At 44.1% G+C, this 18,637-nt stretch overlaps 1 protein-coding gene and 3 pseudogenes across 8 annotated transcripts; 2 read left to right on the forward strand and 2 right to left on the reverse strand.

Annotated features, from left to right (window-relative positions):
- Window positions 1–1,189: 1,189 nt before the first annotated feature.
- On the reverse strand, window positions 1,190–2,718 carry LOC140591758 (malate dehydrogenase, mitochondrial pseudogene; annotated as a pseudogene).
- A 366-nt stretch (window positions 2,719–3,084) lies between these two features.
- Window positions 3,085–13,178, forward strand: LOC140591681 (malate dehydrogenase, mitochondrial-like). 8 transcript variants are annotated; one of them, XM_072712986.1, is made up of 9 exons: window positions 3,087–4,627; window positions 5,405–5,548; window positions 6,888–7,317; window positions 7,494–7,651; window positions 7,788–7,931; window positions 8,042–8,488; window positions 8,835–9,001; window positions 9,102–9,348; window positions 11,601–13,178. In XM_072712986.1, the coding sequence occupies exon 9, from the start codon at window positions 11,829–11,831 to the stop codon at window positions 12,297–12,299; it is 471 nt and encodes a 156-aa protein (XP_072569087.1). In that variant the 5' UTR covers window positions 3,087–4,627; window positions 5,405–5,548; window positions 6,888–7,317; window positions 7,494–7,651; window positions 7,788–7,931; window positions 8,042–8,488; window positions 8,835–9,001; window positions 9,102–9,348; window positions 11,601–11,828; the 3' UTR covers window positions 12,300–13,178. The 8 variants fall into 8 exon arrangements, 7 of the variants coding, with proteins under 7 accessions (XP_072569087.1, XP_072569090.1, XP_072569091.1 ...); XM_072712989.1 differs by having other exon boundaries at window positions 8,042–8,099; window positions 8,351–9,001; XM_072712990.1 differs by having other exon boundaries at window positions 8,042–8,099.
- LOC140591682 (malate dehydrogenase, mitochondrial pseudogene) lies at window positions 12,295–13,178 on the forward strand (annotated as a pseudogene).
- A 3,831-nt stretch (window positions 13,179–17,009) lies between these two features.
- LOC140591759 (malate dehydrogenase, mitochondrial pseudogene) lies at window positions 17,010–18,538 on the reverse strand (annotated as a pseudogene).
- Window positions 18,539–18,637: the final 99 nt, after the last annotated feature.

Consider the following 18,637-nt stretch of genomic DNA (forward strand, 5'->3'; position numbering starts at 1 on the left):
TTTCTTCCCAGTCCGAGCCCGTGTGCCGTTACTATAGTACCTGACGCTATAGAATTGAACTCTTAATTTATCGGATGACCTGGAACATACAGGCATGTTTTAATTATCATTCCTGTTGGAAGATCGTTCAGGCTACATTTGTGAGCATTTAGACTAATCATTTTCACAGATGAATAAAAATTAAAATGAAGTGTAACTTCCCAGTTGGTGTCCGAAAAAAACCGGTCGTTTGGCGCTGTCCTGGCTTCGTATCACTGATGATACCGGCCTGTGGGGCTGTACCACAGGTATAGTGGGCCAGTGTTCTGTGTCATGTGCAAAACTATCACATGTATTACTTCCGTGATCAAACTCATCACCATTGCTTTACACTGTGAAAAAATAGCCAACAGATAATTTGAGCGCCCACAAAGGTTACAGCAGATTCTTCTGCTAAATCTCTTCTGTTCATCTGCTCAATAAACGTGTTATCTAACTGCTTAGGACACAGCACCGCATATATAATAACCTGTAGCTACAAATGCTAGTCTGATTATGTTAACGCAGCCTGTTCGCTGTGTTGTAAGATCTTGCTATATTATATGAAAAGAAGTACTTCAGATAAAATTATTAATTTAAAATGCTATCCAGGCCTGCAAATCACTTTTGCAGCTTATTAATGGATTAAAATTAAATAGAAAAAGCATTGTCATAAAAAAAAAACAAGGTGAACAGCTTGTACAAGTTTGTATATAGCTCCTAAGAACTACAGTACAATAAGGCAGACTCAGCGAGGGGGCTGAGACTTGGCACAAGAGGGGGTTGTCGGGTGTGCCTTTGTCAGCTCCGAGGATCTACTTTACGTAAAGTTGCAGACTGTTGTTTTGGCTTGTCTGTACTGCACAATAATAGGACACAAGTAAATGATAAGATTACAAGTGAAATCGCTCAGGGCAAGGTAATTTTTGTTATGCAATTGCAGAGCGATCTAACTCTGTCTTTGTTTCAGCTCCCTACCGCCCGACTTTTCCTGCAATATTATAAGATCCCCTACATAAAGTCGCTGACTTGAAGCTAAGGAGATCATATTTAATTCTGAAGCTTGACTTTTAAAAAAAATCCATCGCAAATCAAATCACAACATCTGTCAGAAAAATCACAATTAACCTTTCTGCTTCACACACCAAAAAACAACACGGCCAAAGAAAAATAGTTCGTAAGAGTTTATTTTCAGTACATTGTCCAGCAAACAGCTTCCTTGTGAAGGGAGGACTTTTATTGCGCCTCCCCTTGACCTGGCGTGTTTCCAACAAAGTCCTCCCCCTTCCTGATGGAGGCCTTCAGCTCATTCAAGGCTTCCACCACCAGTTTCTCCTCAAATGCAGAGAGCTTCCCCAGGCCCAGGTTCCTCTTCACTCCTTGTCCACCAAGGAGGAGAGGGGTGGAGAAGTATGTGCATTCGTGATCCTCAGACCTGACGAATGCACATTCCACGACCCCCTCTTTGCCATTCATGGCATCCAGCAGAGACAAGGCGAACCTTGCCCCTGCATATGCCATGGAGAGGGTGGCAGAGCCTGCCCCAGCCTTTGCCCTAACCACCTCCGTGCCTGCCTCCTGGATCCGGCCCGTCAGGGTGGCCAGCGTATCCGCAGTGAACTCCACTTTGGGAGAACACCGGGACAAAAGCGGAATTATAGTCTTGCCCGCATGGCCACCAACAACGGGAACGTTGACGCGAGCCGGATCCAGTCCCGAGAGTTCAGCCACGAAGGTGTTAGCCCTGACGACGTCTAGAGTCGTCACACCAAACACCCGCTTGGGGTCGTAAACTCCATGCTTCTTAAGAATTTCTGAAGCGATGGGGACAGTGGAGTTCACCGGGTTGGTGATGACGCATAACATTGCGTCAGGGCAGTTGCGGGCGCAGGCATCTGCCAGGGTGGCCACAATGGAGGCGTTGGTGTCAAACAGGTCATCCCGTGTCATCCCCGGCTTCCTGGGCACTCCAGCAGGGATGACGACGACTTCACTCCCCTCCAGAGCTTGCGGCAGTTGCTCTGGGCCGACGTAGCCAGTCACCTGCGCCCTGGTCTCGATGTGGCTGAGGTCAGCAGCCACTCCGAGGGTGTGGACAACGTCGTATAGGGACAGCTGGCTCACAAGGGGACTCCTCTTCAGGAGCAGTGACAGGGGCTGGCCGATGCCCCCGGATGCACCCAACACTGCCACCTTTGTATTGCTCCGGGAAGAGCTGCAGATGCTGCGAGCAATGCTCGCAGCTGATTTGGCGATGCGGGAGAACATTGTCAGTACTGCTTTGCTGGTAAGCTGAAAACAAAATGAGAATTCTGCAGACTCTCCCTCAGCAACGACGAGATTTATACCCTCCCTGCGTTCTATAACTTACGTAAGCAACTACGTAAACACGCAAACTAGGGATGCAACATCTCATTGGAAACGGACTGGAACAGAATGGAAGAACGTCACTTTGTGGACGAAATGCATTTCGGGAGTGAAAGAAATGCATTTTGTGTACGTGGCTTTTCTGAACATATATTTCCATAGAGTAGCCACAAATGCTACAGTAAACACTAGTTCGCTGCTTAAGACTAATGTACCATGCAGTTTTAATAATAAGTAATTAAATAATTCATGATCAAAGGCCAAATTAATATCCGTCGCTTAATTAGCTCATATTATAAATAACCTGATATTGCCCCGTGTATGTTGGGCCGAATTTTCTTCCCAGTTCGAGCCCGTGTGCCGTTACTATAGTACCTGACGCTATAGAATTGAACTCTTAATTTATCAGATGACCTGGAACATACAGGCATGTTTTAATTATCATTCCTGTTGGAAGATCGTTCAGGCTACATTTGTGAGCATTTAGACTAATCATTTTCACAGATGAATAAAAATTAAAATGAAGTGTAACTTCCCAGTTGGTGTCCGAAAAAAACCGGGCGTTTGGCACTGTCCTGGCTTCGTATCACTGATGACAGCCGGCCTGTGGGGCTGTACCACAGGTATAGTGGGCCAGTGTTCTGTGTCATGTGCAAAACTGTCACATGTATTACTTCCGTGATCAAACTCATCACCATTGCTTTACACTGTAAAAAAATAGCCAACAGATAATTTGAGCGCCCACAAAGGTTACAGCAGATTCTTCTGCTAAATCTCTTCTGTTCATCTGCTCAATAAACGTGTTATCTAACTGCTTAGGACACAGCGCCGCATATATAATAGCCTGTAGCTACAAATGCTAGTCTGATTATGTTAACGCAGCCTGTTCGCTGTGTGGTAAGATCTTGCTATATTATAAGATCCCCTACATAAAGTCGCTGACTTGAAGCTAAGGAGATCATACTTAATACTGAAATTTGACTTTTAAAAAAACCAACATCGCAAATCAAATCACAACATCTGTCAGAAAAACCATAATTAGATCCTTTCCCCAAACCGTTCAGCCCTATTGTCATCTGACTTAAATGTATTCGATGTTTTGTCATCCTTTCTCCACTGTTGCAAATTTTCCAAGAATCATTTCTCCCAGTTGTTGGACTGATTGATTTATTTATTGAACTCCGACTTCCAGGGTTGAAATTTGCGATTTCAGGGATGAAGACGGGGAAATCCAAACAGAATCGCACTGGCAAAATTGGTCAGAATCGCCGGAATTGCGCGGCGTGGCGACAGGTGGCACTCGATTGTTTTACCGGCGGTAAGCCAAAACCGACTCGCTGCTGCTAGCCGAGCCCCCGTAGTTAATCCTGGGCGGGGCGCCAGAGCGCCTAGTTCTGGGCGCCTCAGTTTGCCCCGTAGACTCCGAGACGGTACGTAGTGTTTCAGCGGTCGCGTACAAGAAGTGTATTTTCAGTTATATTGTATAGAATTATGTAGTTTTGCTTTTGTTTACGTTTGTGAATAAATATATTCGTGTGCCGTTTCATGTCGTTTTTGTTAAAATGCGTTATTTTGATGGATATAGGTGACCGGGCTTTTTATGTTCTCTGTTAGGGAGATGACTGTGTGTAACCCCTGTATCCACTTGTTTCAGGAATTACTCTACTCAAGTGTGTTGTTTATCCAGCACTGGTATTTTATTTTCCTTTGTAATTGATCGAATGGTTGTGTCCAGTTTGCAGTAATGCGTACAACTTATTTGCTGTGAGCGGAGTTTCCACAATGTGGACTGGGAGACGGTAGAAGACTGTGTGTAACCCTTGTGTTCACATGTTTTAATAATTATTCTATCCAAATCGGTGGACAATAAACACCACCACAAATCCGTCGTCCAGCTAATTGTACAGCGCGATACGAACACAGCGCAGATCCACTACCAAGTAACGGGTGTACAACAAGCGGGAAGCCGGAGCGCGCCAACACCCAAGAGCGCTCGCGTGCACAACAACTTTTATTTTAATCGATGTCAGTGCCATTGCTAAGTGAGAATCTGCATAATTTCTATTTTGTTTTAATCCTAGCAGCAAACCAGTAGTCAGAATGTTTTCCCGCATTGCAAGATCAGCTGCAAGCACCGCTCGTACCTTATGCACATCTTCCCAGAACAATGCCAAGGTGACAGTGTTGGGTGCGTCCAGGGGCATCGGCCAGCCCGTCACTGCTCCTGAAGAAGGGTCCCCTTGTGAGCAAGCTCTCGCCTCTGTTGTTTCGGCTTGTCTGTGCTGCACAATTATAGGATACAAGTAAATGATAAGATTATATATGAAATCGCTCAGGGCAAGGTAATTTTTGGTATGCAATTGCAGAGCGATCTAACCCTGTCTTTGTTTCAGCTCCGTACCGCCCGACTTTTCCTGCCTCCTCTTCCCACGCCTCCAGAACCATCCCACTCTCATCCAACCTAACCCCGTTCCTCCCCCGTGGATCCGCCATCGTTGCCACCCTGGGTGATGCCTGTGCCCATAACTGCCCTGACGGTATGTTATGTGTCAGGGTATATCTTTTTAAGATTAAAAGAACAAATTCATTCAGTATTTATTAAAATGGTATCCAGAACTCCAGGCCTGCAAATCACTTTTGCAGCATATTAATGGATTAAAATAAAATGGAAAAAGCATTCAGTCATAAAAAAAACAATGTGAACAGCTTGTACAAGTTTGTATACAGCTCCTAAGAATTACGGTACAATAAGGCAGACTCAGCGAGGAGGCTGAGATTTGGCACAAGAGGGGGTTGTCGGGTGTGCGTTTGTCAGCTCCGAGGACACTTAGTGCAAATATTTCTTCATCCCTATGTCCTCAAATCTACTTTAAGTGAAGTTACAAACTGTTGTTTTGGCTTGTCTGTATTGCACAATAATAGGACACAAGTAAATGATAAGATTATAAGTGAAATCGCTCAGGGCAAGGTAATTTTTGGTATGCAATTGCTGAGCGATCTAACCCTGTCTTTGTTTCAGCTCCGTACCGCCCGACTTTTCCTGCCTCCTCTTCTCACGCCTCCAGAACCTTCCCTCTCCCGTCCGACCTAACCCCGTTCCTCCCCCGTGGATCCGGCATCGTTGCCACCCTGGGTGATGCCTGTGCCCATAACTGCCCTGACGGTATGTTATGTGTCAGAGTATATCTTTTTAAGATTAAAAGAACAAATTCCTTCAGTATTTATTAAAATGGTATCACAAACTCCAGGCCTGCAAATCAGTTTTGCAGCATATTGATGGATTAAAATAAAGTGGAAAAAGCATTCAGTTATAAAAAAAAAAAACGATGTGAACAGCTTGTACAAGTTTGTATACAGCTCCTAAGAATTACAGTACAATAAGGCAGACTCAGCGAGGAGGCTGAGACTTGGCACAAGAGGGGGTTGTCGGGTGTGCGTTTGTCAGCTCCGAGGAAACTGAGTGCAAATATTTTTCCATCCCTATGTCCATGGGTGTAAATTTCATTTAACAGTAGGGGGGGACAATAAATATAAAATTTCTCATGAGCAATTTTTGAAGGGGACACAAATAATAAAGTCAAATTGTACTTATAAAGATATGTCCCCACAATGAAAAACTTTGCTTCTATCATTATTATTGTAGCATGGAGACTGCGTCATTATGGTTATTTTCAAAGTTTTTCTCAGGTTCAATGACAAAGCAGATTTTTCCTCAAAACTATTTATTGCATTGTTTGTTAATGTTGTTTACAGTCAAGCCATCAACATACAATAAAATTTAAACATGACTGTTTAAATGCATAATAGAAATTGATTATACAAAAAAATACAGTGGGGTCAGTTCGGACGTAGCATTTAGTAAATGCACAGCTAAACAATATGCTAATTGTGGCCGTTAATGTTAAGTTAACATTATGCCAAGTCGTCACAAATAAAACAATGCATGGGAAACGGCTTTGGCGTGTTAGTTGCAGTGCACTATGCAACAAGCTATTGTAAACAAGCTAACGTTAATGTAGATAAGTAATATTTTAATCGCTAATATAGCAGATTCATGGAAAATTAAATCGGTAATCAGCATTTTTGCCGCAACTAATTTATGAATGAGTCTGCATCAACTACATTAAAGAGAATCGCTTTATTTAAAGTGAATAATATACCCTACTTACTGGAGTTCAACATTAATTGAGCCGCAGCCACAAACCTGACTCGTGTGTAGAGTAGGTGAGATGAACTGGGAAAGCAGGCAGTTGGCCAAACCACTGTGAGGAAGGGGAGGGGGAACTCAACTGTTTCTAAATGCATTTTTTGCGTTTGTTTTTTTTTCTACTTACAGAATTATTTTAGGTATACATACATATATTTTTCACAATAGTGCGATTTTTTTTTATATATATATAATTTTTTTGGGGGGGGACAACCCTCGGATAGGGGGGGACATGTCCCCTCCGTCCCCCCCCCGGGATTTACGCCCATGCCTATGTCCTCAAATCTACTTTAAGAGCAGTACAGCGCGATGCGAACACAGAGCAGATCCACTACCAAGTAACGGGTGTACAACAAGCGGGAAGCCGGAGCACGCCAACACCCAAGAGCGCTCGCTTGCACAACAACTTCGGCCAGCCCGTCACTGCTCCTGAAGAAGAGTCCCCTTGTGAGCAAGCTCTCGCCTCTGTTGTTTTGGTTTGTCTGTACTGCACAATAATAGGACACAAGTAAATGATAAGATTACAAGTGAAATCGCTCAGGGCAAGGTATTTTTTGTTATGCAATTGCTATCAGTCGGGTTTGCCTGAAGACAACATCTAATGATGCCATCAAGGAAGGTAAAGACAAGGCGAAGCAGGATGTGCAGGATACTCTGCAGTGGGGCAGGATCTTCAGCTACAGGCACATGCAAGAGATTTTCAATGATGCGAACCCACTTAGCAGGTTGGTTGAAGAGCTTTTCAGCCTGTTTATATATCATGTTGTTTCTTCTGTCTGAAATTTACAAAACTGATCCTTTTAAATGGATGATTGAGGAGCTGGAGTGTCCTCAATCACCTGGAGTGGTGACTGGTGACTAATGCCCCCCCCTCCCCCCGTTATGCTTTTTTTCTTTACAGGTGAAAAATGTCAGCAGGTTCATTTATTACATGAACTTGGAGAAGCCTTCCTTGGGATTTGTCGAGGAAAGAGATAAAACTAAGTTGTTCCTCTATGAGATGACTGAGGTAAAGCTGTCCAAGCAGATGCAGATGAATTACCTAAAGAGTCTGAAGAGGTTGGTGGCATGTTTTGTGAATTAGTAGCATACACACACACACACACACACATATATATATATATATGCATATATATGTGTGTGTTTGTTTGTGTGTGTGTATATAAACTTTAAATATGTGTACTTCCTCTTTCAGATTCCTGAAATATCATACTACAAACACTGACCTCAGGTACTTGAATGAAGGACTGTGGAGCGACTGCATGTTCTTCACTGAGTACATTGGCTCACCCCAACAAAGCTGTGCCAAGCTGGTGAGCAAGGAGATTGCCCAAAGGAGGTAAGTTCAATTGTTCACACCCATGTAACTTGTTGATTTGGTGATACGTTTTGTCTTCTCTGCCTCTAGTCTTTTCTAACACCCCTGCTGTTCTCAATGTGTGCTGCCAGGAGACCCAAAATCAGCAAGAAATCCTGCTTACCCTACTGCTTGTGACGTCCCTTGACCGTAAGTATTGTACAGTACTCTTTTTGTTACCCATCTTAATGGGCTATACGATACGGTCATCTGTGTGAAGTAGCAGGAAACATCCATACAACGAGGGGCCACATTTGCTCTATTCTCTGAGGAAGAGAAATCTGAATTTATCAAATTTATTTCACATTTCCAGCCAGAACCAAGCAGGGCCTGTTCAAAAGCAGGAATTAAATCTTTGTTGCTGTTTTTCCTCTGCCACTGTGGTTTGACATCTACTTCAGCCATGTGCGTCCACATCTGCTGAGCTCCAAGGGGGATCAAAGAACCACTGATGACCTGGGTGGGATGAGGTTTTTTGTCTCCACCACAGGAAGACATACATAGAACGTCTCAAACGACCTCAACCGGCTACACCAAAAGTTAGCTAATCGTCATGATGCATTTCCCCTACAGTATCTTCTAAATACGTTATCGGGTGTTACGTTAGTTTCTCATATTGTGGAAATTAGCAGGAGAACATTTTAAAACAAATTTGAGGAAGCACTTCTTTACACAGCGTGTAGTTAGAGTATGGAATAGTCTTCCTGCTAGTGTAGCGGAAGCTACAGTAAAACCCTGGGTTCCTTTAAATCAGAGCTAGATAAGATTTTAACAACTCTGAGCTATTAGTTAAGTTCTCCCCAAACGAGCTTGATGGGCCGAATGGCCCCCTCTCGTTTGTAAATGTCTTATGTTCTTATATTAATCTTGCATTTTTGATACCAGATGGACCCAGTGACCAGCCAGACTGCCCAGGAGTGTTTGAAACAGACAGCAAGAGCACGACAGACTCTGAAAAGTCTTTGTTCGCCGATTATCTCACTCATTCTACTCCGACAGCTCAAAATGTGGTGGCGGCCAGTAAGCTGAGGAGCAAGCTGGCAGGTAAATCGGTAAGCATGTTTTATGTATGTCAGAAGACTTGGAAAAATCGACACACGAAATCAAAACCCTCACCACTGAATACTAACCTTAAACTGTTCTCCATTTCAGTGGAAAGTCTGCGGAAGAGGGAACCAGTCGTGCTGCCTGTGGCACTGCACGGGACGCTGCCTTTGGATCAAATCAACAGTTGGATGTCCAGTCAGTATTTGACAGGTTTCTTCAGACCCACCTGGTGACCCTGGATGTGGACGTGCCAGGCAGGAGTGCCGGTTCACAGACGTCAGGCCAGTTTCAGTGACAGCTATACGAGGTTGGTTGGAGGCCCAGATGAAACTCCGTGTGCAGCGTGTCCTCTGTGAGTATTGTTATTTAGAGGTCGACCGCCATGGGTTTTTCAGTAGCCGATGCCGATATTTAGGAGTCGGGGTCAGCCGATGGCCGATATATGCTGCCGATTTTTTTTTGGCCGATAATTGGATGTTTTCCCCTCTATTTGCATGGTAAAATATCACGCTAATAATAACAAACGATACAGAAAATTTCTCAACTTGGCATTTATTGAATACTGACTTGTGTAAATTTAAATATAAACTTAAATAACAAAACACAATACAACTTGTAAACAAACTTATAAACAATAAAAACAGCAGCATCAGAATCTCCTAGTGCACAATATAGCAGCAAACTCTTCATTTCTTAGGAAAGGAAAATTTCTAAACAATACAAAAAGGAATGTGCATGTTGTCTTCAGTTTTAACCCTGGGGAACCCACAGGGTCATACACGACCCTTCCTTTTATTTCTGCCTTACATTCAACCCACTCATCAAAGTTAAGAAATTTTTTTTTTTGCTTTACAGCCCATTGAACCAGTAACAGTGACATTTAGTGATTACTGACTCAATTAACCAGATTTTTTTCCACAATAAATATGGCCCCTAACGCGTTTTGAGATTCACCTGTCAAGCTGTGAATAGGTAAGTGGCAGAAATTTTGCATCATCAGTTATAATGTTTAGATGTTATAGAACATGTACAACTAGGTTTTGGATGTTTTGAAACTTTTCTGGCAACTGTGATGATCATGTTCCATGTGCTCAACATCAGCCTCAAAAACAGAGGGAATACATGTGGTACACCAGACCTTACAACCCACCACAGGTAAACTTTCTGTGTGTAGTGCACCTTTTTGCAGGTCCGTTCACTTGACCTGTTTCTTGATGGTTTGGCATGTTTGAAGCATGTGTCTTATTGCCAGCACATGGTGAATGATGAAAAGGAAAACTCAATAAATGCATTTTGCATTTTGGAAATGAGAATGTTGCAAAGATTTGGTTTCTCCTTCTTTTCTGTCCTTATTTCATAGGTGAAATTTAATAATAGTCATCACTTTATGAATCCCCGTGGGGAAATTGTCTTTTTTTTTTACGCCTCCCTCAACTTGGTCTTTGCAAGCAAGCAGTCCATGGCAGCGCCCAGGGAGCTGGGGGTTAAGGGCCTTGCTCAAGGACCCGCAGACATGCTGAGGCTGGGTTTGAAGCGGCAACCTTGTGATTACAAGCACACAGGCTTAGCCCACTGAGCCACATGCTGCCCCTTTACATTAACAAATTAACAAGTTGGAAGAGCATGAACAGTCCAGCGGGTCGTATATGGCACATTTCATAACATGGACTGGGAAAGGGTTATTTTTTTTACAAAACACCTGTTTTTGAGTTCACTGGGTCTGTATGATCATTTTAGCCAATGGAGATATTTTTCCTATAATAAGGTGCTCTGGGTTCCCCAGGGTTAATCCCACTTCCGGTCCCTGAGTCTTCCTTGCCCCACCCGTCCCTCACAGCCATTAGATAGCAATTACTAAAGCAGAAGATGAAATGCAAGGTTAGCATTTTTATTACAGTGCTTTCATCTTCAATTCATTCTACAATTCCAGTATTCCATGCACATTAAAACAATTACACTCTAATACATTTTGAAAGAAAAAAAAACACTAGTAACTAAGTGCATCGTGGTATGATGAGTAGTGTACAAGGCCCAAAACCTGTCACTAACATGTTGCTTATGTTGTTAGCAGACAGATGGCTTACAAGCCAAATTCACAATTAGAATCTAGCGATCGCAGAAAATAAAATAACTCTGTCGTATTACACAGCCTTGTATGCAAGGACAACGTAAGCCCCTAGTGATTGTGACGTTTTCGACGGATAAGCCCGTATAAAAGATAGACATGTTTAATGAGGAAACCAACAGCGCAAAGTCGTGCACTTTTCATCTAGACGTCTGACACATTGTTCGAATCTCCGTTCTCTCAAACACGCTGCAGAGATCTGCCTGCTCCGCCCCACACACACGGAGTGAAACTGTCCGACACAAGAAAAAAAAAAACCAGAAGCAACAGTAACACTGGGCTGCCCGCAGACGTGCCTGTCTGTAAATCGGCGTACTACACTCGTAGTATTAAAAAAAATGCCAAATATCGGCCGGCCAATATGTCGGTCGACCTCTATTGTTATTGACACTAATTAATGTCACGTTTACTGAGAAACAATCTGTGTACATGATTAACATAATCTCTTTAACTGACATAATTTAATTTGTTCTTGACAGCACACTTTGGAAGACAGGAACCCTTTGGATGATCATCTCAGAGTGACATTTTCTGCAGCAAGGACTAACTGTGCACTTGTTTGAACTTCAATTCAGTTCGGTTCTTTAGTCAAGAGTTTTTGTCGCTCTCGACCGGGAGCCGTGGTAGAGGATGTCAGTGCCGTTGCTAAGGGAGAATCTACATACTTTCTATTTTGTTTTAATCCTACCAGCAAACCAGTAGTCAGAATGTTTTCCCGCATCGCAAGATCAGCTGCAAGCATCGCTCGTAGCTTATGCACCTCTTCCCAGAACAATGCCAAGGTGGCAGTGCTGGGTGTGTCCGGGGGCATCGGCCAGCCCCTGTCACTGCTCCTGAAGAGCAGTCCCCTGGTCAGTCAGCTCTCCCTTTACGACGTCGTCCACACCCTCGGAGTGGCTGCAGACCTCAGCCACATCGAGACCAGGGCGCAGGTGACTGGCTACGTCGGCCCAGAGCAACTCCCGCAAGCACTGAAGGGGAGTGAAGTTGTCGTCATCCCTGCTGGAGTGCCCAGGAAGCCGGGGATGACGCGAGATGATCTATTTGACACAAACGCCTCCATCGTGGCCACCCTGGCAGATACCTGTGCCCGCAACTGCCCTGACGCAATGTTATGTGTCATCACCAACCCGGTAAACTCCACTGTTCCCATCACTTCGGAAATTCTTAAAAATTAGATACGCTGGCCACCCTGACGGGCCGGATCCAGGAGGCAGGCACGGAGGTGGTTGAGGCAAAGGCTGGGGCAGGCTCTGCCACCCTCTCCATGGCATACGCAGGGGCAAGGTTCGCCTTGTCTCTGCTGGATGCCATGAATGGCAAAGAGGGGGTCGTGGAGTGTGCATTCGTCAGGTCTGAGGATCACGAATGCACATACTTCTCCACCCCTCTCCTCCTTGGTGGACAAGGAGTGAAGAGGAACCTGGGCCTGGGGAAGCTCTCTGCCTTTGAGGAGAAACTGGTGGTGGAAGCCTTGGATGAGCTGAAGGCCTCCATCAGGAAGGGGGAGGACTTTGTTGGAAACACGCCAGGTCAAGGGGAGGCGCACTAAAAGTCCTCCCTTCACAAGGAAGCTGTTTGCTGGACAATGTACTGTAAATAAACTCTTACGAACTATTTTTCTTTGGCCGTGTTGTTTTTTGGTGTGTGAGGCAGAAAGGTTAATTGTGATTTTTCTGACAGATGTTGTGATTTGATTTGCGATGGATTTTTTTTAAAAGTCAAGCTTCAGAATTAAATATGATCTCCTTAGCTTCAAGTCAGCGACTTTATGTAGGGGATCTTATAATATTGCAGGAAACTGGTGGCGGAAGCCCTGGAGGAGCTGAAGGCCTCCATCAGGAAGGGGGAGGACTTTGCGAAACACCTTTAAGGCCGCCGGCTCTGGCAAGCCTCTGGCAAGCCGGTAATGTTCCAACCAGTGTCCTGAAGCAAAAGTCCACTGGCTCCGACAAGACACCTCACCCCCACTCGGTGGGGTTAAAATGACCTTAATGTTATATTTAGTTAAATTGATGTGTTATATATTAATTGTTAATAAACTGTGTTTTTGATTACTTCTTGGCTGTCTGACTTTGTTAACCTCTGCATGTTTCTCAGAGACTGGGGTTATTCTAACTAACATTCTCTTCCAGCCTCTGACTCAACCCCGTTTGTCCGAGACCCGATGCGACTGCCCAAGTTCAGTTACGGCAAAGTCCGGCCCAGCCTCTGAGGCTCGCACAAGCTGAGTCACGGCATAATGTCTGGCTCAGCCTCTGAGGTGCGCACACGCTGGGTTATGGCATAAAGTCCGGCCCAGCCTCTGAGGCGCACACACGCTGAGTTACGGCAAACACCGGCTTAACCTCTGTGGCCCTCACTAGCTCAGATTTGGCAAGTGTCAGCTGAGCCTCTGAGGCGTTATGGGTCGCCGGGCCCCAAGTGGGCAGCCTACATTGGCCCGATTGGAATTTGCACATCGGCACGACATTGGCCCCAAAATGCTGGCCCATTGTGGGCAAACGTATAGTTTGCAACTGAGAAATTTCTTGTTCATCAAAAGCTGAAGTACAAATTAAAATATTCTGCCCAGTGTAAATTAAGAAGCTGAGGCTCTAAAATCCAGAGTAAATCTTACCGCAGACAACTATACAGAGTTTTAGGCTTCAAAAGCCTTGTTTTTCTCCATGGCCCATCCAGTTTAGCTGTGTAGCTAGCTCATTGGTCATGAGAGTTGACATCACACGCCTGGTTGTAGATGCTACATCTCCACCTCCAACAGTTCCCAGGTAGACAGTCTGCAAAGGTTGATACATTTATAAAGAGGGATTTTAGTAGTCTTACTTCACTTAACTTTTTATGTCACTTTTTAACTCAGACTGTACTAACAACTTTGCCTGTATTCATTAAAAAAAGTATTTTATGAGTGGAAGGTTAATCATTGTGTATATGTGAGTCAGGTCTGCAACATTATAGGCATAGAGACTAACAGAAAAAATGATGATACAAATTATTTCCTTAACAGTTCCTGCAACCTCTCCTGGTGCAACCTCTCCTGGAGCCGACACCTTATCGTGGTAGAGGGGTTTGCGTGTTCCAATGATCCCAGGAGCTAAGTTGCCCAGGGCTTTATGCTACTGATAGGGTCACCCAAGGCAAACAGGTCCTGGGTGAGGAACCAGACGAAGTGTGGCTCATCAGACCCCTTATGATGAGTAAAAACATTGATTCACGTTTTCCCTCGCTCTGACGCGGGTCACCGGGGCCCCCCCCTGGAGCCAGGCCTGGGGGTGGGGCTCGATGGCGAGCGTCTGGTGGCCAGGCCTGCACAAGGACTCTTGTGCATTATGGTATGGAATTACTTTGTGACAAACCATGTGCAACCATACCTGGAATGAGTACTGAGGTTGAATAACGTTGACTGTTATGTGACACTGCTGTCGCAGAACTCATTGGTAGCTCATTTACTGCTGGCTGGGGAGACTCTGAACATGCAGCAGTAGGAGAAGAAGGAGGTTGTTCAGAAGAGGATGAAGTGTGTTCGGTAATAGAGGTCAATACTGGACGAGGAGGAGGTTTGGGTAGGGATGGACATCTTTTTTTACAGCTACACTACCGCAGCCATGGCCCAGCTCCTCCAATCTCTTGTTTGGTCTATTGAAAAAATGTGTATACTATAATTATAAATAGGGCTGTGCAAAATGAAGATGTAACGACAGAAAAATACTAATTGTTTTATAAAATATTCTGTCATTTATTACATTGTGTTGCAAATCACAGTTAGTGGTAATGCATTTAAGCTATTTGATACATTTGAATGATACACTAGACAAATGAGAGTTAACAAGACATAAGTCTATCCATGTGATCATTTTACATAAACTATGCTCTGAACCTACAGAAAATGTGCTATATCATGATATGTATCAACGAGATATGAAATGACCTAAAATGTTACATGAGTTTTTGGACATATCGCACAGCCATAATAGAAAATTACAATCTTTAGACAACATACACAAAAAACACAGATGCTAATGGATTAGATAAACCGCAGAGAGTACACATTTTTATTCTATAATGCAGAAATTCTAAGCTTGAAATCTGTGCTTAAGTCATAGCAATGAAACGGGGTAGGAAAATTATTGTACCTTCTACAACGATCTCCCCTTTCAAGCTGTCTTTCTGGATCACTGAAAAATGAAGTGTCCTCTTCAATGAGAACATGGAAAAATTGATAGGCCTACTTTAAAAAACAAACTGAACACATTGATATAACAACCGCTGCACACCACTGTGTACTGAGACGTAAATTAACTAACAATCTAATCTGATAACTTTCTGACAGGAAATTTTAAAACGTGGTCCGCAAAACCGTCGAGAATTTTTTACGGCTAAGATAAATAATATGTTAAAATACGAGTAAATAGCAAATAAACAGCAACAGCAGCATCAAAAAAACTTATAAATTACCTTCTGACAATTCACGCCTGCCCGCCAAAACTCCTCACAAACGACCTCCGTGGCGCGACGGGGAAAAAAAACCGTTACAGTGCATGGGGATACGTAAAGGCGCATGCGCGTTTGGAAAACTATATTATATATTATTATAATAAAAATAAGACTATTTTGGATAGATTTGTTTATTATGGAATAAATAATTTAACTGAAATTAGTTATAATTGTTTAATGCTCACTTTTAAAATCAGGGCCGAAGTTTCTTCCCAGTCCGAGCCCGTGTGCCGTTACTATAGTACCTGACGCTATAGAATTGAACTCTTAATTTATCGGATGACCTGGAACATACAGGCATGTTTTAATTATCATTCCTGTTGGAAGATCGTTCAGGCTACATTTGTGAGCATTTAGACTAATCATTTTCACAGATGAATAAAAATTAAAATGAAGTGTAACTTCCCAGTTGGTGTCCGAAAAAAACCGGTCGTTTGGCGCTGTCCTGGCTTCGTATCACTGATGATACCGGCCTGTGGGGCTGTACCACAGGTATAGTGGGCCAGTGTTCTGTGTCATGTGCAAAACTATCACATGTATTACTTCCGTGATCAAACTCATCACCATTGCTTTACACTGTGAAAAAATAGCCAACAGATAATTTGAGCGCCCACAAAGGTTACAGCAGATTCTTCTGCTAAATCTCTTCTGTTCATCTGCTCAATAAACGTGTTATCTAACTGCTTAGGACACAGCACCGCATATATAATAACCTGTAGCTACAAATGCTAGTCTGATTATGTTAACGCAGCCTGTTCGCTGTGTTGTAAGATCTTGCTATATTATATGAAAAGAAGTACTTCAGATAAAATTATTAATTTAAAATGCTATCCAGGCCTGCAAATCACTTTTGCAGCTTATTAATGGATTAAAATTAAATAGAAAAAGCATTGTCATAAAAAAAAAACAAGGTGAACAGCTTGTACAAGTTTGTATATAGCTCCTAAGAACTACAGTACAATAAGGCAGACTCAGCGAGGGGGCTGAGACTTGGCACAAGAGGGGGTTGTCGGGTGTGCCTTTGTCAGCTCCGAGGATCTACTTTACGTAAAGTTGCAGACTGTTGTTTTGGCTTGTCTGTACTGCACAATAATAGGACACAAGTAAATGATAAGATTACAAGTGAAATCGCTCAGGGCAAGGTAATTTTTGTTATGCAATTGCAGAGCGATCTAACTCTGTCTTTGTTTCAGCTCCCTACCGCCCGACTTTTCCTGCAATATTATAAGATCCCCTACATAAAGTCGCTGACTTGAAGCTAAGGAGATCATATTTAATTCTGAAGCTTGACTTTTAAAAAAAATCCATCGCAAATCAAATCACAACATCTGTCAGAAAAATCACAATTAACCTTTCTGCTTCACACACCAAAAAACAACACGGCCAAAGAAAAATAGTTCGTAAGAGTTTATTTTCAGTACATTGTCCAGCAAACAGCTTCCTTGTGAAGGGAGGACTTTTATTGCGCCTCCCCTTGACCTGGCGTGTTTCCAACAAAGTCCTCCCCCTTCCTGATGGAGGCCTTCAGCTCATTCAAGGCTTCCACCACCAGTTTCTCCTCAAATGCAGAGAGCTTCCCCAGGCCCAGGTTCCTCTTCACTCCTTGTCCACCAAGGAGGAGAGGGGTGGAGAAGTATGTGCATTCGTGATCCTCAGACCTGACGAATGCACATTCCACGACCCCCTCTTTGCCATTCATGGCATCCAGCAGAGACAAGGCGAACCTTGCCCCTGCATATGCCATGGAGAGGGTGGCAGAGCCTGCCCCAGCCTTTGCCCTAACCACCTCCGTGCCTGCCTCCTGGATCCGGCCCGTCAGGGTGGCCAGCGTATCCGCAGTGAACTCCACTTTGGGAGAACACCGGGACAAAAGCGGAATTATAGTCTTGCCCGCATGGCCACCAACAACGGGAACGTTGACGCGAGCCGGATCCAGTCCCGAGAGTTCAGCCACGAAGGTGTTAGCCCTGACGACGTCTAGAGTCGTCACACCAAACACCCGCTTGGGGTCGTAAACTCCATGCTTCTTAAGAATTTCTGAAGCGATGGGGACAGTGGAGTTCACCGGGTTGGTGATGACGCATAACATTGCGTCAGGGCAGTTGCGGGCGCAGGCATCTGCCAGGGTGGCCACAATGGAGGCGTTGGTGTCAAACAGGTCATCCCGTGTCATCCCCGGCTTCCTGGGCACTCCAGCAGGGATGACGACGACTTCACTCCCCTCCAGAGCTTGCGGCAGTTGCTCTGGGCCGACGTAGCCAGTCACCTGCGCCCTGGTCTCGATGTGGCTGAGGTCAGCAGCCACTCCGAGGGTGTGGACAACGTCGTATAGGGACAGCTGGCTCACAAGGGGACTCCTCTTCAGGAGCAGTGACAGGGGCTGGCCGATGCCCCCGGATGCACCCAACACTGCCACCTTTGTATTGCTCCGGGAAGAGCTGCAGATGCTGCGAGCAATGCTCGCAGCTGATTTGGCGATGCGGGAGAACATTGTCAGTACTGCTTTGCTGGTAAGCTGAAAACAAAATGAGAATTCTGCAGACTCTCCCTCAGCAACGACGAGATTTATACCCTCCCTGCGTTCTATAACTTACGTAAGCAACTACGTAAACACGCAAACTAGGGATGCAACATCTCATTGGAAACGGACTGGAACAGAATGGAAGAACGTCACTTTGTGGACGAAATGCATTTCGGGAGTGAAAGAAATGCATTTTGTGTACGTGGCTTTTCTGAACATATATTTCCATAGAGTAGCCACAAATGCTACAGTAAACACTAGTTCGCTGCTTAAGACTAATGTACCATGCAGTTTTAATAATAAGTAATTAAATAATTCATGATCAAAGGCCAAATTAATATCCGTCGCTTAATTAGCTCATATTATAAATAACCTGATATTGCCCCGTGTATGTTGGGCCGAATTTTCTTCCCAGTTCGAGCCCGTGTGCCGTTACTATAGTACCTGACGCTATAGAATTGAACTCTTAATTTATCAGATGACCTGGAACATACAGGCATG

Source organism: Paramormyrops kingsleyae, chromosome 6, assembly GCF_048594095.1.
Source record: "Paramormyrops kingsleyae isolate MSU_618 chromosome 6, PKINGS_0.4, whole genome shotgun sequence".
NCBI classification, from domain to species: Eukaryota; Metazoa; Chordata; class Actinopteri; order Osteoglossiformes; family Mormyridae; genus Paramormyrops; species Paramormyrops kingsleyae.

What these genes read in the sequence shown, in the direction of transcription:
- LOC140591681 (XM_072712984.1), top strand. Translation starts at nt 11,829, where the DNA reads ATGTTTTCCCGCATCGCAAGATCAGCTGCAAGCATCGCTCGTAGCTTA.